Below are 22,533 nucleotides of genomic sequence, written 5' to 3' on the forward strand. Positions count from 1 at the left end.
CTGCATCAGCAGCAAGCTGGCAGGGAAGGGGGAAGTCCCCTCCATGCCGGGAGGGCTTCTGAGCATGCTCGCAGGGCTCTGGAGCGTGACTTCCCCCCTGCCGCCCGGATTACACGGTCACTGGCTCCCCATAGCTGAACGCGCCCTGCACACGGCCCCAACACGCCAACCCCTCCCGCCCCAGGGACCGCTGGCTCGCATGTCCTCATCCTGCCTTTGGGCTGAGATGCTACCACCCACCAGGATCACAGGGCCATGGGTGGAGTCAGAAGGCTCAGCATGGGGAGGCGGCGACCCGTCTGCCGTTGGCCTGCGGCTCAGGGCCAGGCACCCACTTTCTCAGAAACACTAGGCAGTTGGCCTTGGGCCCACCGATCTGCTAGAGGGAAAACAAATACTTCGAAGCTGGACTTCCTGTTCTGAGCTGCTCTCTTCCTCAAACTGGGACTCCTTAGCACCAGGCCTGGCTGAGCAGGGCGGGCCTGTGTCGGTTTTCGCCAGGGCATCCCTGAAGGGCAAGGTCAGTGGTGGCTACCCCAGGCCTACTCGTGGATAGAGTTCCAGGGGCTCCTCCAGGTGGAGTTCAGGCTCTTCTGCAAGGATTTTGTTTGCTGGTTTGGATTTTGTTATGTTTCGGTTTCCTGTTTGTTTGGTTGGTGTGGGGTATGTGAAACCATACACTGGCAAGCTTGCTTACCACGCCTTCCATATATTATTCATTTTAAAAGTTCCAGAAATCAAGCCCCTTTCAACAGGCACCAAGGGGGTTTGCAACTGGAAAGAGATGTGTACTGAATTCTTTTGGAAAGCACCAGAGAACTGCGCCTCTCCAAATCAGAGCTCAATTCATTTTTTTTTTTTTTTTTGGCAACAATCTGCATGTTCTTGTGCATCTGGACTGTGCTCTGAGCCCATGGGGAGGCTCCGTAAATGAGCGAAAAGGCTCACAGTAAACAGGGCCTGGGACCACAGCATCAGCCACTCGCTGAGCGGTGGGCCAACGTTCACCGAGCATGGGTCCTGAGGGAACCAGGTGGGGAACTAGGGGTCTGAAAAAGACTCGGCCAGAACCCCACACCTAGGAAGTCAAAAACTCGACTAACGAATGCTGTGCCAGATGGGTCTTGGTCGATTCTGATTTTCCCAGGGCTCACCTTGAACCCATATTCACACAGACCCCAGCAGAGAGCATGAGTCATCATGAAGCTGTGGTGAGGACAAGATGTTAGGGTGATGATCCTGGGAGAGCCCCCCTGATCCAGCCACGAGTTCAGGAAATCACAGCCCCCAAGCCTAGGGTTCACTTCAGTGCCTTGATGGAATCATCGGTCTGGGACCTCTGGGGTCATGCAGGAGAATGGACACGAACTGTAGCCTACCAAGAGTATACAAGGTGCTGGAGCAGAAAGAAGTGTGGGAGGGAAAAAATTCATTCACTCCTTTGGGGCAATCTGAGAAGGCTTCCCGCAGGAGGTGGCATCTGAAACTGGGTCTCAACTCTTACAGAGAAAGGGAAAGGAGGCAGTGAGTGGTGCAGGCCTGGGCTTCCGAGGCAGGAGAACAGATGAACAAAGAGCAGGTCATATCGGGGGATAGCTACCAGAGTCCAGGAGCTGAAAGGCAGACCACACAGCTGATGGAAGAGGAATGTGTAGGAAAAACCTTAAGGAGATGTCAATAACCTGACCTGGGTTACACAAGGAACTTCTCTTCATCCAGACACTTCACTGTGTGAGTGAAGAGAACAAACATGAACTGAGAGAGGATATCTGCAACACAGATAACTAATTATGGAATGAGTGGCCTTCATATATAAAAAACTTGATTCACATCAATATGAAAAAGGCAACTCCATACAGAAATGAGCAAAATAGCTCCAAACGTACTTTGCAAGCAGGAAACATTATCGACCAAAAAACATAGGAGAGGATTCTCAGCTTCATCAGTAATCAGGGAAATAGAAAATCCAAATCACAGGAGATACCAAAATTGTGGCAAACATTTAAATGTTGCTGACGTGACCTTGGTAACCAGGATGTGGAACGAGCTGAGCCCTCAAGCCGTGCTGGTGGTAAAACCACCCAAGCAAAAGTCTGGCAACATCTGGGGTTAAACCATGAACAGTCCATGACTCAGCGATTTCACTCCTGGACGCGCATTGACTCTAAGGAACAGCCCGCGGTCCTAGGGGGCCCAGAGGATGGTACAAGAGAATTCATCAAAATAATGTTCAGAATCGCCAAAGCAGAGACACATCCCAGGTGCCTGTCTATACCGACTGCTCCAGAGTAGTGAGAATTCATGAATAAAGAGCCCCAGGCATTGACGGGTGAATTTCTGGAACAAAATTTGACCCATGAAAGCAGTTTCCCAATGAATCTGCTTGCAATGATTCTGTTGCTATCAAGCCCACAAAGCAGAACTAAACAATGGGTTGTTAGGAGAGTCAGACATCAGGTGGAACTGTCATGGAGGCAAGGGAAGGAGGAACTCCAAATCCCAGAGCGTGGTGGGAGGGGCAGCCCCTGGGGCAGGACGGTGGAGACCCCAAATGTGCCGGCATGTCCCCGATCCTTAGGCCGGCCAGAGAGTGACACTCTACGAGATTATTACTCTTTATGTCTTAACCATGCTTTTGCAATTCCTTTTGTGCGTCTTCAATATTTAACAAACCTAAATCTTAAAGAGGAGGACTGGCTTCTTGTTCGAAGTCCGCTGAGTGCACAAGGGCTTGGTGGTGGGGAGTGGAGCGACTGCAGAGCTGGTTGTGAACTTGTGTGGGCTGCTGGAAAGCCTTTGGGGGCTCTGTGGTTGGCTCCCTGTCACCCAGTGGGCTCCTCCTAGCTATTCCCTCTGCCTGCTGCCTAGGCTCCCTTTCCTGGCCAGCCCCAGCCTGTCAGATGGGCCTGCTCTGCGGCGGACACACGCCTTTATACACGTGCAATCCCCGTTCGACCCTCTGCTCACCCCGTTCCGTTACAGACCCGCACACTCCGGCAGACCCAGCCAGCTTTCAGCTGTCACTCCCTACGCAGAGCCATAATAAAGAAATCACTGTTTTCAGCTGACAAAGAGCAGATTTCTTACTAAGTAAACACTGATGTTTTGGTAGGGAAATTAGGTTATAAAACTGCGCCTACAAAGAAGGCCATACACATGGACTTAGTTAAGATCTAGCCACACGGGCAAGAGGGGTTAATTCAACTGCCCACCCTTTATCACATTTTTTCCCCCTTGAAACAGAAGGATAGGAAGGTTATCGGCTTTTTCAAACATAAAAACTGAAAAGCATAAAAGGCAAGAGGGAAGTATCAAGGAGACTTTTTTCCTAGCAAAGTGATGACTTGCACAGAGCTGGGGTTGGGGAGAGACCCTGGATGCGAGCCATGTGTTGGGGGGTGGTGAGGCAGGAACACAGCTGGCCCAGGGGAAGAGGCCCTGGGGGAACTGGGGCCCAGATTAGGCCCTCTCCAGGTGACCTGCGGTGTAGGTTAACCTCTGGGGATAGGAGGCCTTTGTCTGTAAGAACTGCCAACCTTGGCTGAGCACGGCTGAGCTAAAGCTTCCAGAAAGTCACGACTCTATGGGGACTATCCTATCTCAGGGCGAATGCAAGGGGGCTGGCCCCGGAGCCATGGAAGCCATGGAATGAGACGTGCGGTCTTGGGGCAGGAAGAGCCTTCAGGAAAAGGAGGGGTTTCATTACACTGCCCCTGGGGTCTGGGTTTAAGCCATGAGAAAAGTCCAGGGCACGGGTGGGCTACACACAGGGAAACCCCTCCACAGAGAGAATTATTCAGCTCTGGCCTGGCCCGCCAAAGTGGTGTGTGGAATTTCCTTTCCTGGACTCCTGTCAAAACAAGATGGATAATCCCAAATAGTTTAGATAAAAGTCTTCTTAGAGGTGCGTGTGCTGCCGATTTTTACCAAAGTTTTGAGCGCCTTAGTGGGTGCATTGGAAAGGGCCCCTCTTCCTACTGGCACTGTGTCTGCCTGGGAGTGGAGGCCTCTCACTGGAGCAGGGGCAGCCTCAAGAAGACCGTGGAACCCCACGGCAGGCTGGGGCTAGGGGCGGGATCGGGAGACACAGACCTCCGGTGCCTTCCTCCTGGTAAATGCTTCCCAATCCTGGCTTCCTAGTGCTCTGGGCTTCGCCGTCCTCCCTTTTCCAGTACACCGCTCTATAACCGCCCCCATTTCTCCTCCTTTCCCTCCAAGACCATGAGGTATGTGTGGGCAGCTAGGCTGGGCCTCCTTGGGCCTGGATTCCTGACACCTGACACGAAGCTGGTCCCTTCCAGGTACGGGGTGGGTGATGTCAGAGGAAGGAGCATGAAGAACTTCTCCACCTGAGTTAGGCAACAGCTAAATGAGACTTGCTTGGGCAGGGCAGGTCAAGTTCATGTGTCAGAAACACAGCACCTGGCAGGAGAGAATAGGAGAAAGGGCTTCCAGGGTGTCCAACATATTTCTTCTCCGTGAGCACCAGAGCAAGTAAGCGACAAAGCAGCGCTGGCCACTGTCGTGGGTGCTTGACCAGGCCTCGGGGACAAGGCACTGCTAACGAAGCCCCTCAACAAGTGTTGAGACTGAGGTGGGAAGGAGTGACCTCCAGCGACAGCCTCTGGGACACAGTAAATCCAGCAGTGAGGAACTGGGCTGAGTGAATGCATTCTGGGCACTAGCATCAGTGTCCACCCAGAATGGACACCCCAGACATGTGTGCTGGGACAAGACCCCACCTCAAAGGCCAATCCATCCCACTGAAATTTTACTCTTAGAGATTATTTCCTTTGGCTTGATTGTTGCTCTGTTCCCATGTCTGCCAGCAGGGAACAGATTTGCAAGGAAGATGCCAGTTCCTCTCCTAGGACAATCACGGCACAGAGAAATGCTCGGGATTGAGGGTCAGGTTTCATTTACTAGCAGAGTGATCTTGGGAAGCTCTTAAATTCTGGGAACCTCTAATTTTTTGCTGTATGAAATGGGGAAAATATCACCTTCTTTACAGGGTGTTAGGGGGACTGGATATGATGCCATCTGCCCAGCACACAGCAGGGTGCCTGGAATGAAATGTGGATTTACTTCTGGTCTCAACACAAGGGTGAAAAGAACAAATCATTGTCCAGCACTCACTGTGTAGCAGGGGCTGTTCTATCTGCTTACACCCACTCCGTTACCTAATCCTCAAAACCACTTGAGGGGTACTCTCATATCCCCATTTTAGAGATGAGGAAGCCAAAGCTCATGGAGGTTCAACTGCCAGCCCAAGGGCATAGAGAGTATAAATAATACAGGTAGGATTTCAACCCTGGCCCCTCCCCATTCTGCCCACATCCTGGGGGTGTGGGATGGGCTATGCCAAGGTGATGGGGGTCCAGTGGGCTAGGAGAAGAACCTGAAAGACAACCTCTCAACCCTGCAGGACCTTCCCACCAGGAAGCCCCTCCCCATACCAGCTTTGCCTGCCCTGTCCAGTGCAGACCCACCTCATTTCTGCACATCAAGATCTGCTTCACTTCTGGGGCCCCTCCTGCCCTGGGCTGACCACATGGGCTCTCTCCAAAGCCCAGAGCCAGGCAGCTCCTCTTCTGCGAGGGGCTGGCGTTCAGCACAGATCAAAGAGCAGGCTGGCTTATCAGACACGCTCCTCATTAAACTTTTACAGGCCAGATTCCATTATAAATGAGCTGTCTGTCCCACACTACAGAGCATGTTCCTGGAGCTGGGAATCTGAAGCCCTCGGAGCTGGGAGTCTTTAGCAGAAGTCTCAGTGTGGAGAGGGGCCCCCTAGAGTCAACTTGCCCAGGTTCCGGTCATAGCTTTGCTACTTGCTAGGAGGATGTCACTAGGGAAAGCGGTCAACCGCACTGTGCCTCAGTTTCCCCACTTAGCAAGTGGGGGTGAGGATGCCACCTTTCTCGAAGGGTGCAGATGGGGGTTAAGTGGTATAATCCAGAGGGCTGGCCCCAGGCTGCTGGGACTGCCCCTCAGTGAGCACAGCCCCAGTGTCCTGCTGCTTGCAGGGCTGTCTAAGGACCACGCACATCCCCGTGAGCCAAGGTTCCACACTTATCTGCCCCCCAGTCCTCAGACAGCCATGGGAGGAGGGCCAGCTGCCCTACACACTGCCGGGTCCCAGAGTTCTCCGGGCACCCACCTCTCCAGTGGCCCTGAAGAAGTGGTCAGCTACACCAGATTTAAAGGAGCACTCACTGGAGATAAAAGGGCAATTTGGACTCCCGGGAGGAGGAGGACGGCCGTGAGCCACCCAGCCCCTCAGCCCTTCAGCCAGAAGCCAGGCAGACACACCCTTCCGCCGCCTCTTCCTTTCCTCCCCAATCTCTGAAAACAAGTACGCACACTTGCTGAGGGGAGAGAACGTTCTTTGTGAAACACAGCGCCTGTCCTCTCTGAACCATGAACCTAGTGGTGTGGTACCAAGAATCAAGAAGAAAATATTACTATCTTCCTGTCTTTCAGTGATTGGCTGAGGACAGGGCTCTCAGGGACCCCGGACAGGATGGGCTGAGCAGGCTGTGTGTTTATTAATCTCACAATGAGCGGGTACAGTCTTTATGGAACACTGACCTTGGGAAGAGCCATCTTCAAATCCCTCCAGATTAGAAAGTTCAGGAGCTCAGCCAGCGAGAGCAAAGCAACTACTTTCTTAAGTGATGCACACCAACAGAGGGGCTAAATGTCCCCATTAATATGCAGCTATCAGGATGAGGTGGTTTCAGACATCCTTAACAGCTCTCCCAGGGGGTTCTGGGTAATTTGCACGTGCGACAAAGTGTGCAGATGATGGTGGAAGGTGGAGGCCCTCGCACCAACCAGCTGGCATTTCCTCTTTTCCTAAAGTACCTGGGCCAGCATGTTGACTTCGCATGAATTGATAGCTAAACCCCAGAGCCATCTGTCCCCAGCAGGAACTCCTCCTCCTCTCTCCTTGTCTTGCAGGGTGGCCTTGGGCTGTGACCGCTGGAACCCTGCTCACCAAAGACAGCTCAAGATCAAGTGACCTGCAGGGGAGCGATTCGTAGTGGTTGGCTCTCGAATCTTGGCGGGTGCAGGGGGGTCGTGGAGGTCAGAGGTCGTGGAACTAGGCAAGAGGAGAGAGAAGGGGGCTAACCCTCCCGTGGCTGAGATGCTGTGGCTGTCCTCGTTCCATGCGCTCATCCCCTTTTGCAAGCTGAGAATATGGACAGATTTAGGTCAACTTGTGGGCACCACATCTGCGAATGGGTGATAAAAAGGAACCAGGGGATTTTTAACACCCCATACTTCGAGGTCATTGTCATTGAGAGAAAAAGCCCTAGAGCCTGCTGATGTGATGAGTCTAGCAAGGCAACACGCAGCTCTGGGCCTATTTTCTTGGGTCTAAAATAAGTAGGGTGGCCTGCAGCAGTCCTCAGACTCTGGCCTGTAGGTAAACAAGCAGATACCCAGTCTTCACCTTAGCCTGCAAGAACCAGAACCTTGGAGATTGGACGGAAGAACATGCATCTTTAAAACACAGCCAACTTCAGATAGGCAGCCAGGTTTGAGAACTGCAGTGTGAGATGGTCTCAGTAACCCCTCTGGGCTAGAAGCAATGGGAATTGGTCTTCTCTGAAGCCCAGGGCAGAGGCTGGGATGAGAAGGACCCCATAAGCCACACGGGGAGTCAAAGAACGACCCCAGCCTCCCAAACCAGGTAAAGGAGCTTTTACCTTCCCCAAAAGGACGTGGGTTGATCTTGGCTGAGGGCAGCCTGTACTCCTGCTTGTATGACTGCCTACACGGGGCAAATGGAGAGCTCCATTTGCTGGGAGCCCCACAGTGCCATGCCTCAGCCTCTGTCCCCGCAACACCCAGCAAGCCTGTTTCTAAGGGGCAGGGGCAGCAGGGGATCCAAAGAGTTTGCTTTTCCAGCAGCAGGGGCAAGTCTATGGAAAGTCTGCAGGGAGTGTTGGTTCCCATCCACTGGCTGGCCTTCTCTTCTTGCCCTTGACAATGGACTCTTGGACCCTCAGGATCATTTCCTCATGGTGGGGGGGAGGGTCACAAGAGAACCGTGCCTGATCAACAACAACAACCCCTCTATCCATTTATCTCCCCATCATGTGCGGTTTACACGGATAAGAAATGTTGCCTCAGGAGTCCACAGGCAGTGCCATCTACCCTTCTAGAACCTCCTGGGCATTAGTGAGCTACACAAATCCTGTAGTGGGTTTGTACTTATAGGAGATGCGGAAAGGTGGCTGTCGGGATGGGGTGGGCACATTTGTGAAGAAACCAGCCCGGCTTGCTGGCTGGGTTTCCACAGGCTGCCCCCTCCCCACCCTGTGCCCCTCTCTTCCCTGTGTGGCTGCCTGTGGGAGGGGAGGGCTGTTACCTGGACCCGGGGACACTACGACAGCTCTGGCAGGTCCCTCTGCTGTGGGCCCCCCACTTCTATCCATCCCCTAACTGCTCCTAAGGGTACCCTGAAAATAAATCTGACCACTCCCTCTTGCTCCTTGGTTGCCTAGAAGATAAAGTCCCAATTCTCCAAATGGGAGAAAAAAGACCCCTCCTCTCTTCATCCCCAGTGGTACTCCTTCAGTCCTATTTTCTACCTTCTTAAGTGACAGCCACCAGAGAGAATCTTCTTAGAAGGTCATGCCATGGCCTGCCTCTGTCCTCAGGGGCCTGGGCTTCCAATGACCCCTGCCCCCAGAAGCAAATGCGAACAGCAACCATGAGACTCATCACTATTAACATCTACTCCATGTTTCCAAAGGGTTCCGACTGCTTTACTTACATGACCCCATGGAATCCTCAAAATAACTTGGTAGATGGGATAGGTGCTATCCTTACGCCCTATTACAGATGGAAAAACATGTTTATTCATTCGGGGTTGGTAAGCTCTCTCAAGTTAAGAGCCAGGGTTCAAGGCCAAGCTGGTGGAGCAGGGCTGGTGACGGAGCACTCCCGCAGCCCCCCGGGGGGTGGGGTGGAGAGGACAAACAGTTTGCAGAGAGCACTGCATGCAGTGCCCAGGCGCACGAGGCGCCCTATCCCGGGGCCATGAGGACCATGAGAGCCAATGGGCAGCGGCCCTGGCGCGGAGCAGTAGGCGGAGGCTCCGGCTGGGGCTGACAAGAGATGACACCGCAGCTCATTTGCTGCCCAACGTTTGTGTAATTAGACACATTTGGCGCCTCAGAGGAGGCGTGGGTTACAGCGGGGGCTTGATGGATCGGGCGCTCCTCCGGGCTCCAACCGCATTAATCACATAAGCCGGAGCCATGGGGGCCGTTATTTTCTTATAGGCCTCGTCCTGTTTCCACACCAGTGGGGGAGGGGGAAGGGGTCCCGATGCCCTCGCCTTGTTCCCCTGTGGCCGGGTGGGGACCCATTGTCCTGAGGCTGCCGGGGAGCCCCTGGAAGCCCACCGCGGCAGGGATGCGGGGCTCGGGAACAGAGTGCTGCTGCCCATCATCACTTGGGTGTTAACCAGGAGAGCCCGGCCCCGGCTGGGGGAGGGGAGGCCAGCACGCCTGCTATGCGGGATGACACCCGGCAAGTCTGCGCGCCTCTCTGAAGCTCAATATAGCACAGCGGCCTCCCGAGCAGAGCCCTGCCCGACCCAGACCCTGCGCACACTGCAGACACCCTTTATTGTATTCTACTGGGTGATGCCACACTGGCCAGTGGGTGGGGCTTGGTGATCCCAAATAAACCTCAGAGCCTTCTGTGTCCTAATCCCTGGAATCCGTGACCATAACCTTCTAGGGGAAAAGGGACTTTGCGGATGTGATGGAGTTAAGGATGTTGAGGCAGGAAGATAATCTTGGATTATCCAGGTGGGCCCTCAAAGCCATCGCAGGCACCTTTAGAAGAGAGATGGAGGGAGAAAAGCATTAAAGAAGAAGAAGAAGGAGGAGGAGGAGGAGGAGGAGGAGGAGGAGGAGAAGGAGGAGGAGAGGACAGAAGCAGGGGGAAGACAGGGATGGGACCAGAGACAGGGGTCCTGGCTGAGGCACACAGGTGGCCTCCAGAAACTAGGGAAGTCAAGGAAGCAGTCTGTGCTAGAGTCTCTAGAAGGAACCAGCCCTGCCAACACCTTGGCTCACTCCAGACTTCTGCCCTCCAGAACTGCCCGAGAGTAAGTCAGCATCATTTTAAGCCCCTGGGTAATCTGTTACAGCAGCAACAGGAGACCGAAACACTCCCTTTCAGACATCAAGTCGAATTCAAGAGTCATCCGGACCAGTGAGTGACAACGCCATTTCCACAGGCCCACTAGCCTGCCCACACCTCCCGTGCTGCCGGCCATGAAGGCTTTCTGTTTCTCCCGGTGCTCTACCCGTCCCCCACCCCTCACTGGCCAGGAAGTCAGCGTTCCACCTCCCTCCCAAATAGAGAGAGACTCAGCTCCTTGATTCTCCTTCGATGCTCAGATGCCACCAGCTGAGCCCTTTTCGGGTGATCGGCTAGTTTCAAACACGCTCACCGAAGCCAGCTGCTGGAGCTGTGGTCCCAGGCCCGGTAGCTGGAGGGGCAGCTGGGGAGCGGGCAGGGGCTGAAAGGACCCCATCACCTACTAGGTGGGCACAGGGTGCCAGCAGCAGGCCCTCATCAAGGGAGACCCGACGACATACATTGACATGAAACGATGTTTCCAACATTCGAAAGGCCCCGAGAGAAAACTTGAGGGGCCTCCCGATGCCCAAATCTGGGACCATTTCAACCACACACAGATAGTGACAACAACAGAGTATAACTCAGAATAAGACGTCTGCCTGTGCATTTATTTGGCATAAATAAATAATCAAAGAAAGAAAGACGTGGGGAGGAGAAGGAACTATTCCTCACAGGAGAATTCCAGGCCAAAAACGTGGAAGGAATGATGGAAACAGAAAATCACCATTTGGAGAACACTAGTAATTACAGTTTGTGACTAGAACCGTCCAAAGGATGTTAAAGTTAGTAGGTGAAAATTTGATAAGACACAGGATAGTTACATATTATCAAAGTCTCAGCCCCTCCCCCAAGATATTTATTAATGACAAAGGGACCAACTTTAAAGGGGAGAAACCCAGCAGACCTCACCTTATCTAAGCGAGCTGCAGTGATGAGACTCATTGTCATCGTGTACCTCCTGACACGACCCACTAGGAAGGACAAAGCCCCACCTTTATGGTATTAGTCCCCTAAATGCTCACTCTGAACTTCATCATGAGGCAAATTGAGGCAAGAGTCCTCAGTCGAGGACACCTGTATATTTCGTACCGGCCTGTCCTCCTCCGAAGGGTCAAGATCATGAAGGACAAGAGAAACTAAGCCACTAGCCTGGAGTAAAGGAGGTTTGACCACGAAATGCCAAGCCTGCATCCCAACAGGAAAAAAAGAAGACATGAGTGGGGCAACTGAGGAAACATGGATAAGATTTACAAGTCAGTTAATGACCCCATATCAGCCTTCCGTCATGTAGATGTGAGCCCTGGGGGAGCCTGGTGGGGGGAATCCTGGAAATCTCTGTACTGTTTTTGCAACTGTTTTCTCATGTCTGAAATTATTTCCAAGTGAAAGATGCTTTTTTAAAAAAGAGAAGTCTCCAATGTGCTCTACCTCAGGGAGGCGGCAAGAGGTGCCCAGAAACAGGAGTTGCCAAGGGCTGCGACCTCAGTCACCGGCCTTCTCATTGGGCCAGGTGCTTTTTTGAACGTAGGGAGAGCTCAGCAAGCGTTTACAGACTTCCTTCAGGCAGGAGCTGGGACAGGCAGGAAGTAGGGCTTGTCTTCGATGGGTAGAATGGGTGGAGAGTGCCCTCATTCAGGTAACACTGATCATGGACCTGGTACGTGTCAGCCACTGGCAAGGCAGCAAGGAGAGGGAAGCTCACAGCCTTCTGGGGGGCAGGTGGGAAAGCAGATCATTCCAGGGAAGGGCCCCCACTTGGTTTAGGGGATCCTGGTGCCCTAAGAGGAGCCCTCCAGGAAGGTGGGCAGCAGGAACAGAGGCGTGGAGACCTGCAGTAGTGCTGTGTGTTCTAGAACCCTGAACAGCAGCTTGGCGTGGACAGATGAGATGGCTGGGTCCAGAGGGACCCTGGGTTGAGTTGGGCCTTTGCAGTGGGTTCTCTCCAAGCAAGTGTGGGGAGTGGCAGAGATGTGGGGGCAGGGCAAAGGTTTCAGTCTCTTCTCTGGAAGTGGAATGGATGGGGTAGCGTGGGGCCCAGTCTTGGAGTCATAAACACCAAGAAAAGTGACATTAGCTATAGGCTTCGAGGCCTTAGGTGAGAATGAAGAGGGACAGGATTAGGCTTAGTGAGACAGCACTGGGACACGTCCTTCTACCTGGGGGCCTCCAAACAGGGAGTGGGAGGAGGCCCCAAAGTGTAACATGGGGCTTGTCTTTATCATCATGGTGACTCTAAAGTATAGGGTCTAAACTGGGACATGTAAGAAGGACACTAATTATTATACTGTGATAATATATAACTAAGGTCACCGTACCTTTAAAAAATTTTCTTTATTTATTTGAGATTGAGCAAGTGAAAGTGAGCATGGGCAGGGAGAGGGGCAGAGGGAGAGGGGGAAGCAGGCTTTCCTCTGAGCAGGGAGCCTGAAGTGGGGCTCGATCCCAAGACCCTGAGATCATGACCTGAGCTGAAGGCAGATGCTTAACCGACTGAGGCACCCAGATACCCTTAAGGTCACCATGCTTATATAGGACCTTTGGCCTGGAGGAAATTCTCACTGCTTGGGTACACACAGAACCCCAAAGTGCTATGGCTACACCGGGACAACCCGCAGCCTTGGCAGTGAGAGTGTGCGAGCCGAGGAGGGCTTCCTTCTCAGGTAACCAGACGGAGCTGGGTGTTCACGTCCCATGTACACGTTCACCCAGCATCCTGGGTCCATGCACCCCTGGTGGCAAAGGTGACTGTCGGCTTAGAACAGTACAGATTAGGAACTCCAGAAAAACGAGCAGAGACAGGACAGGTGGCTGAGGCCACCGGCCTCCCGGGAGGCAGGGGACCACATGCTGGGCCGGGGGGTGAGGGCAGAACTTACCCATGCACGCCGTGGGCAGAGTGGGGCTCATAATGGTACCTTCCCTCCTGGTGTCTCATGTCAATCGGTAAGGGAGCATGGAGCGGTGGCAAGAGGTGCTGCGGCACTGTGGGGTGGGAGAGAGAAACAGGCCTTCAAAAACTTTCCCCCTCCCTCAAAAGGCAATTTTCAAAGGGCTTTAAAGCTCCATGAATTTCAGGGGCAAAACTAGCCAGGACAAGGGGGCTTGGTGGTGCCCTGGCTATCACACACCCACGGAGGGGGATGAATAAATAATCAAAGTCAGCCCAAGAATCCGACATCATTCACATAAAAGATCCCCAACCGCGCACTTGACAAAGACAAGCAGCTAAGCGCTCTTTGAACTCGGGGAGATTACAGGCTCAGCTGCAAATCAGGGCTGACAGAGCCGGCAGGCTGCTGCCCATCTCGGCCTGGGCTGCGTGTGGCTGGAGCAGCCCTGGGTTATGGCCTCCGGATGCTGCAGTCACCCTGGCTGGAAATATTTACCTAGAACCATCTGCAAAGCCGGGGTCTGCTCCCGGTGGTGGCAGCTAGCCTCAGGGAGGGCCCGAACCCCAGCCAGTCGCCTTGCCCTGCCCTGTTGGTGGTGCGCAGCGGACCCCTACTCGGGTCTGTCAATTCTCCAGCTCCTCCTGTTAATAACAAACCCCCAAGTGAGCTGGTGGGTGCCTTGGAGACGCAGACGCCAGCACGTGAGCCTGGCTTCCACAGTTGGGTCAACCTCCCCTCTGCACTTGGCCTGCCCTCAACAAATCATCGTGATAATTGTAGGATGCTCTTTGCTTATTTAAAAAAAAAAATTCCTGGGTCCCCTGGAGGCAAACATAATTATAGGTTTTAGGAAAACAAGCCTCTAAAAAGTAGTCAGACCGGGAAAAGGGCTAAGAAGTGGAGATTTCTCAGTCAGCTCTTAGTCGGGCTGAAGGCCCTGGGCCAGCAAGCGGGTGTGTGGAGTCTGAATTGCAGAATCCTTGCAAGAGATGGGGATGGGTTTGCTTCCTGTGCGTACAGGTCAGCGGACTGCCCAGCCTACTGTAAGGGATATAGAAACATTGTTCTGCTACCCGTTTCCATGCAGACAGATCCTGGGACTGTCCTATAAGCCCTATGAATTCTTTTTTTTTTATTGTGGACAAATATATACAACATAAAATTTACCATCTGAGCCATTTTTAAGTGCACGACTCAGTGGCATTAATACATTAAAATCGGGGGCCACCACCATCCGTTTCCAGTATTTTCCATCTTCCCGAGCTGAGACTCTGTCCTCATTAAACACGAACTCCCCATTCCTCCTCTCCCCTGACTCCCCACAACCACCACCTGCCTTTCTATCGCGTGAATCTATTCTACATACCTCATATGAGTGGAATCGTATGGTATTTGTCCTTTTCTGTCTAGCTCATGTCACTTAGCATGATGTCCTCAAGGTTCATCTGGTATAGCACGCGTCAGAAGTTCCTTTTTAAGGCTGAATGATAGTCTGCTGTGCGGATCTTTGTCTGGTTATCCACCTACTCGTCAACAGACACTTGGGTTGAACACCATGATTTTTTTTTTTTTAAGATTTTCAAAAATTTAGGGGCACCTGGGTGGCTCAGTGGGTTAAGCCTCTGCCTTTGGCTCAGGTCATGGTCTCAGGGTCCTGGGATCGAGGCCCACATCGGGCTCTCTGCTCAGTGGGAAGCCTGCTTCCCTCCCTCTCTCTGCCTGCCTCTCTGCCTACTTCTGATCTCTCTCTCTGTCAAATAAATAAAATGTTAAAAAAAAAAGATATTTAAAAAAAAAGATTTTCAAAAATTTAGCAGGCACCTGGGTGGCTCAGTTGGTTAAGCCTCCAAATCTCCATTTCATCTCAGGTTGTGAGCTCAGGATTGTGAGATAGAGCCCCTCATTGGGCTCCATACTGTGTGTGGAGTCTGCTTAAGATTCTCCCTCTCCCTTGGCCCCTCCCCACCCCCACTTGTGCACACTCCCTCTATTAAAAAAAAAAAAGAAAGATGGGGCACCTGGGTGGCTCAGTGGGTTAAAGCCTCTGCCTTCGGCTCGGGTCATGGTCCCAGGGTCCTGGGATCGAGCCCCACATCGGGCTCTCTGCTCCGCAGGGGCCTGCTTCCCCCTCTCTCTCTCTGCCTGCTTCTCTGCCTACTTATGATCTCTGTCTGTCAAATAAATAAATAAAATCTTAAAAATAAATAAATAAATAAAATAAAATAAAAAGAAAGAAAGAAAAGATCTTTTCATTTTTAAGTAATCTCCACACCCAATGTGGGGCTCAAACTCTCAACCCCAAGATCAAGAGTCACACGCTCCACTGACCAAGCCAGCCAGGGGCCCTGAACACCAGGAATTCTTCAAAGAAAACTTTCCTCCTAAAATTGTAACCTTAATTTTCACATACTCAGATTTATCTTCATAGTTCCACAAAACTGGCACCTTCCATGGGTACTGAGAATATGGATTGGGTCAAGCTGGCCTTCCCTGAACCCCCAGGGGAATCAGCAGGGAAGCCATGTCCAGCTCCCCAGATGTTTAAGAAAGGGCTTTTGGGGACTTTTTTTTTTTTTTAATGTGGCAAGGCAGACTAGATTATAGTATTGTTAATAAAAAAAAAAATTGCGTGATTTGTGTGTTTCTGAATGTTTTCCTACATACCCCAAAGCCCCTCTGAGGCAGCCAAGGTAGGTGTTCCTGTGCCCATTTCACAGATGAGGAAATGGAGGCTATGGGTGATTTCAGGCCAAAGTCACAAAGCTGAAAAGACAACAGAACCTGGAAGAGAGTCCAAGGCCCAGGACAGCTGGTCATGGGTATTTCCCTCTGCCCAGCCAAAATGAATCCTCAGGGGAAGTCCGTGGGTGCAAGGGTGATCCCTGGGGTCCTTCTGGTCCCACCTGGAATATGTATTCTATTTAACAAATGCTCATGCAGCACTGGGCCCTGCTCTTAGTGCTTTGCCGATACCCATTCCGGGCTCTTTGTGGCACCCCAGGTCCCATGTGGCTTTCACCCCAGGATTCCCAGTCCTCCCACTGGCCATCCCCCAGCACACAGGTGAGCTCTTCTTCCCTCCTCTTGCCTCCTGCAGAAGCAGAAGGCAGTCCCCTAATGCCTTTGGAGCCCAGAACTTCCCCTTGACCTCACCAGCTAAGAGTGCTCTTCTTGGGGTTAATGCGACTTCCCCCAGGTCTCAAGAGCTATAAAATCTGCAGGAATGGAGGGCTCATGGTCGTTTACCAGGCGACTATGAAATGCAGGCGATACCAGGGCTGAAGCCAGTGGCTGTGCATGTGCAGTGTGTATGTGTGTGTGTGTGTGAGAGAGAGAGATAGAGAAAGAGAGAGAGATGGGGAAGGAGGAGCCTGGGGATTCTGCAGCAGCTGAGGCTGCACCCCCACTTTCTCCTGGATGGCTGGGGTGCAGGCTATGGAGATTACCAGGGTCAGTGGCTTTCCCTTAACTCTGGGCAGCAGGCCGTGGGAAATCGTATCTCCTCTCTGGGCCTTATCTTACACATCTGTACAATGCGGATTCCTGCCAGGACAGTCCTGCTATTTATGAATGGTCACCTGTTCCCTGGAGAAAAAGCCATACTTGTCCCAGCCAGGAACATGCTGAGGTCATAAGAGGGATCCCTGAGCAGGGCATAGGAGTTTGGGGTCCAGACACTGCTGCATTGCTGTGGCCCTATCCATACAACCCATGACTAAGGACCAGTGACCCTTCCAGATGCGCTCAGTCCACCAGCCCCTGGTGGTCCCCTGAGCCCCAACCAGCTATCTCTGGGGCAAACTGGGCACCCCAGGCCATCCAAGGGTTGAAGGTTGATCTGGACCATCTGAGGTCTCAGGACCCTTTCAGATCAGCATGGCCCACCCAAGTGCCTCTCATTCAGAAGTGAATGCTTCGCTCAGAGCCCTTGCGCCTGGCTGCGGGAGGAGAAATTCCCCTTTGGGCTTTCGCAAGAAGTCATTCTGTCCAGAGGCCATCAGCAGCACCCAAGGAACACGAAGATATACATCAGGAACAAGAGCTGCCTTCGAGTGACATATTGAATGAGATCCTTCCACACATTGTTTTCATTGTGGGCTCTTTTTTTAAGTAAAAAAAAAAAAAATCCAAACTGAATCATGTTCTTCCGGCGGGTGGCGGGGGGTGGGTTAGGGGGAACACACACACACACAGACACACACACATCCCATATGTCATTTCAAAGAAATGGCTGTCTTTTTAAGTTTCTGGGGAAGAAACTCTAAGCTGGGAATTTTCTATGGATCACCCCTGCCCCTCTGAAGAAAACGCACATTTGTTTTTGATGCTACGCAGAAAGACGACCAGTCTGGGAGGCTGAGGATGGTGGGGCCTTGACTTTTATTTTTAAACCCAGAATCTTTCTGTGCTAGGGCTTAAAAGCCAGATGTTCCTTGGCCGGTGGTCCCAGGGGTGAGGGTTTGCTGGCCTTGGCAGTGTCCCTGGTCTAACGTCGGGGGTGGGGAGGCCCAGAGGACCCTCCCCGGAAGCCCGGGTCTAGTTCATGTCCCATTCATAGTGACTCTGGTGAATTTCTGCCAGAGAGGATGGGGCGGGGTCAGCAGAGGGTTCAGACACAGAATTGGGAAAATTGGGTCATGGAAACATGACTGGGCAGCTGCGTCAGCAGCCGGAGGAATTCTCCTCGGATGAAGTCATGTGTTGCTACAACTCGGGGGCGCTGCCCCGAGGACTGAGCTCAGAGAGGGTCAGAGAGGCTGGCCCAGAGGCAGAGGGGCTGGCGACGTGAAAGCAGCCATCTTCCAGAACAGACTAGACGCGTCAGGGCCCGGCCCTCTGGGCTGTCCGCTCCCTAGAGATTAGCATGGTCTTCCTTGACTGTGGTGATCTCCATTAAGACCACAGGAGGGAATTAGCTTGGAGCACGTGGACTGGTATGCTCCAGGTGCAGGACCAGGGAAGCAAAGGGTTTCTGTGCAAAGGGCTGCATTGCCCGGTGCTGACTGAGGGGAGATGCTCACAGGTGTTTCTGGAAGGAGGCGTGGTCTTAGCACAATGTGGGTGTCATGCGTTTCCACTTACAGGGAAGTGGAAACGCATGACAGTGCAGTCCAGGGGGCCCTGGGAGGGAGGTCAGGGGCCAGGGCGGGGTGTGGACCCCCATATCCTTCTTGGGCAGCTGGCCCATGCCCCATGGTCACCAGGGTGGCCAGTGCTTTGGTGCCTCAGACACCCTGATGGGCTCCTGGCAGCCTCTGATAAGCTGAAACAGAGGCCTTCTGATGCGTCTCGGGGGCCAGGAAAGGGCTCCCTGGCCTCCAGTTTCTCTTGCACCATGCGGGACTCCCCTTGGGATTCCCACTTAAAGACTAACGCAACATGTTCCTGTCCCTTACCATTCCCTGCCTCATAAGTAATATCCAGTGCAGCGGTTTCATTTGTTTCCTTAAAAACAAACGGACCTTGGGAAAGTCACGGAAACAAATTCACACTGAAGTGCAGCTGACCCACCAGGTGACCTTCCCCTTAGCAGAGGGACCCAGACAGCCAGAGACACCTGTGTCTTTGGAGAAGAAAGGTGTGCACGTGGAGGAAAGAGAAATGCGCACGTGAGCAGGCTTGAAGACCAGCACGGTATACTTTACTGTTAGATTGAAATCCGGATTCTTCCTGAGTTGCAATCAGTCAAATGACAGTCTTAAAGGGGATGACATGTCCCCATGGTCTACTGAGCTTGGGATGGGGTAAGAAGCACGTGAGCCATAAATCCCGATAGACTTGGGTGTGAACCCCGGTTTTGTCATTGCTAACAAGTGACAGGCACTCTGGGCTTTCACGTCTTCATCTGTAAAATGGGAACGACACCGACCCTCGCTGTATGTTTGCAGTGTCTGGCACAGAGCAAAATATCAGTAAGCAGCATTTCCCTGCCTCGATGCTGTGAGTGTCAGAGGAAATGCGAAAAGCGCCCTACTTCTTGCTGTAAGGGATGAGAGGCATCAGGCAGGTCCTCGATGGGGCCTCTGCCGCTTGATATGCTCCCCGCAGGACTCGGTGCTCCCTGACTCCCTGCGTGATGGAGTGGGGACGGGCAGAGAGGATGGGTCGCAGGCTCGGGAGCATTGCCAAAAAGGTCAGACACACGGACCCTCTCTGATGTGGCCTTGACCGGCACAGGCTTCGGGCCCCAGCAGGTCCAGCTCTTCAGCCTTCTCCAGAATCCAAAAGGAAGCTGCCCACCACCCAGGGCAGAGCTCTCAATCCCTGGCCTACACTGCGCAGAGGAGGGAGAGAACTCTCTCGGCCCACACACCCTCCTAAGGCTTCCCCCACAAAGTCAATGTGGGGGGGGCAGCAGCACAATCCCTGCACACAGAGGCTGTGTGCAAAGCTGGAGGCTCGACCCCCTGTGATTCAGCAGGCTCCAGAATGCCAGAACAACCTCAGAGTCAGAGAAGGGAGATGTCTGCAGCACCCAGAGCAGCCAGACAGCCTCCCTGGAAGAGGTGGTTTTAGAGCTGAGCGTTCACAGTCAAGACTGGGGGAACTGGAAGGAAGGGGGAGGATGACGGGTTCTTTAGGCTCAGAGGTGGTGTGGATGGAATCCAGACTCAGTCACACCCAGGCACAGAGCTGTGCAGAATGTGACTCCTGGTCAAGCTGTGTCACCTCTCCTGTATACCCAGAATTAGGAACGCCTCTTTCTAGGGTCCTCCCAGAGACTAAATGATGTGTTACACGTAACATGAGGCCCACTACAGAACACCTACTAGATACCAACTTCAGTGCTTCTCAGACCCAAGAATCACTGGTAGGGTTTGGTCAAACACCGTTGCTGGGCTCCCTCCCCAGAGCTCTGGGCTCAGGACCCAAGAATCTACATTTATCGCAAGCGCCCAGGTGATGTTCACACAGCTTCTCAGGGACCACACTTGCAAAACCACTGGCCAGCCTTGACTTTTTATACTTCTGGAGTTCCCAGAGGCACTGGGAAGTAAGAGGTGATGGTTTCTGGTATTCACGCCTATCCTGCATTGTACTAGCTGGTGACCTGGAGAAGCTCTACATAATTGATGACTGAGACAGCCTTGGGTGTGATGATCAAATCCCAGTGACCACCACACCAGCCCATTTGCCAGTGGCAGTGGCAACGGGCTTGTGCACCATGAGGAATGGCGTGGAGGGGCGTGCCAGGGCTGGGGGAAGCCACCAGAGACGGTACATGGGCATTCCTCCCTTCTCTTTCGGTGGCCTCAGTTCGCTTGGAAACTTGGACAGTTTCAAAGGCCAGCACCTCGGATGTGCGGACTCAGATGGCCAAGTCCTCTCCCAGCAGGAACGAAGCAGCGGCCAAAGCATCAGGGCTGGGGGTAAGAAACTGGAGAGGAGTCCAGGAAAGCCTCATTCCCAGCAGCCAGGCAAGTCCACTTCCGGAATTTAAGCAAATGACACTATTCTTCCCCATAATAAGCCCGGGGACAGGCTGCCTCCAGAGGCCCCTCCTGATGCCCAGGCCCTACTCCACAGGAAGTACTAAATAACAATAATAATACCCTGAATGGCACTCCACAGCATGCACTTGGGGGGAGAGGGATGGGATGAGCTCAAAGGACACAGGAAATTCCAACACCCCTAGCTGGCTGGGGTCCGGCAGGACTTGCCCCCACAGGGAGCTCGCCCGGATCAGGGCCCTGGCTGGACCCACCCGGGCACACTGCCCACCCCAGAGCCACGGGCTGTTCTGGGGTCTGCCCCCTCTGCTGCAGACTGAATGTTTATGCTCCCCCCATTCCTGCCCCAATTCATAGGTTGAAATTCTAATGTGGGTTGTGATGGTTTGGAGGTGGGACTTGTGGGAGGTCAGGAAGTGGAACCCTCATGAATGGGATCAGTGCCCTCATAAAAGGGACCCTGGGTCCCTCAGGCCTTGGCCATGTGAAGGCACAGCTAGAAGACGGCTGTCTACACAAACCAGGAAGGGGGACATTGCCACACACCAAACGCCATGATCTCAGACTTTGCAGAGAACTTAAAGTCTGTGGTTGACGCCCTCTGGTGCATGGTACTCTTAGGAGAGCCACTTGCCCTGACCGAGACTCCCCGGATGGTGGTGGTAAGATGGGAGAACAGGCCGCATGAGCCATGGGCTGTAGCCGACACAGCGGCCAAGCTTGGTCCCACTGCTGATTCCCACTTAACCTTCCCGTGCCTCAGTTTCCTCATCGGTACAACAAGGGTAGTGACAGGACCCCCACCCGAGGGAGGCTGGGAGGCAGGAACAAAATACCACGAGTCCAGAGCATGGGGCCATCTCCACGGACCTTCCGCCCTTTCAGTCAGGGGTGCCGGGGAGACCCCTGCCATGGCAGGGGATGGGACGGATCGTCCACCTGTCGGGGTACATGAGTGGGGTGCCCCACTAGAGAATCTTAGAACCAAAACAGACCTCAGAGAAGGTCAAGCCTGATTAAGCTTGAAAACAGTCATGGCCATAGGATCTCTTCCAAAGAAAGTAGTAGGCAAGACCCTAAAATCTGTATTAGATTTGGGTGCCGGGAGACCGTGGCTCTGAAAGTCTTCCCCGAAGACCTGCAAGGGACCCTGCCAAAAGCACGGATCGAGCCCAGGGGCTTGGGGAGCAAGTGACCCGCCAGCTGGTGCCTGTGTCTTGGGCTAGATGTCAGCACTCTAGTGGGGACCCAGCACCGTGGGTGCTGGTAAACCTGCAAGGACACCCTCCTGTGTCCCATCACACTTCACAGACTCCCCTGCCAACCTGCATCCATCATTGTCTAAAAAGCCCATTTGTCATGGGAGGAGGGAAGGATGGCCATTCAAACTTTCAGGAGGGTGTCTGTGCCTCTCCTGCTCCAAATGGGTCCCCCAGGGGTCACCTGCCACCTGCCTCCTTCACCAACATCTGGTCCCTTTCCTGGAGAGCTCTTGCAAAAGGTTTTCCCTGCCTGGTGCTTCTCATGCTCCCAAGAGCACCACGAGAGTCCGTGGTCCTTCCACTGTGGTTCTCAAGGGACCTTGGCACTTGGTCTCCCCTGGGCACTGGTGATGCTTTCCTAGGCTGGCTAGGACACCTCTTTCTGCAGAGTGCTCTGACTTGGAACTCGTCAAAGCCAGTCCATGAGATTCAAAACCGTGAAACAGAATCTGCAGTGAGCAGAGGGATCAAGACCCTCCGGCACGTGGTCTACTCTTACTTCCTTCTCTGCATTCAACAGCCAATTACCAATGCTTCCCCAAAGCAGGTCTCTTAAGGACCACTTCTTGGGAGCCCCGTGTCACAACGGTCCCATTGATAATAGGTTACTCAAGAGGATTCTTTTCTTTGAGACAATCGCTACCACTGGTTTCTTCCTTAAGTGCCCCCCTCCCCTTCAAATACAGTTCTGACCAGTAGACATAATGCTACAGGGCACATCATGGTATTTTCCATTTGCCAGGAGCCACATGAAAA

The 22,533-nt window shown here is 53.1% G+C and overlaps 1 protein-coding gene across 1 annotated transcript in view; it reads right to left on the reverse strand.

The window, feature by feature from the left end:
• Positions 1 to 22,533, reverse strand: part of GLI2 (GLI family zinc finger 2) — a 243,339-nt gene that overhangs the window by 45,406 nt on the left and 175,400 nt on the right. The window contains exon 3 of the mRNA XM_080799469.1: positions 13,050 to 13,155. Within this exon, the coding sequence (XP_080655595.1) occupies positions 13,050 to 13,155 (106 nt within the window). The remainder of the gene's footprint in view (positions 1 to 13,049; positions 13,156 to 22,533) is intronic.

Source organism: Martes martes (genome assembly GCF_963455335.1).
Source record: "Martes martes genome assembly, chromosome: 3".
NCBI lineage: Eukaryota > Metazoa > Chordata > Mammalia > Carnivora > Mustelidae > Martes > Martes martes.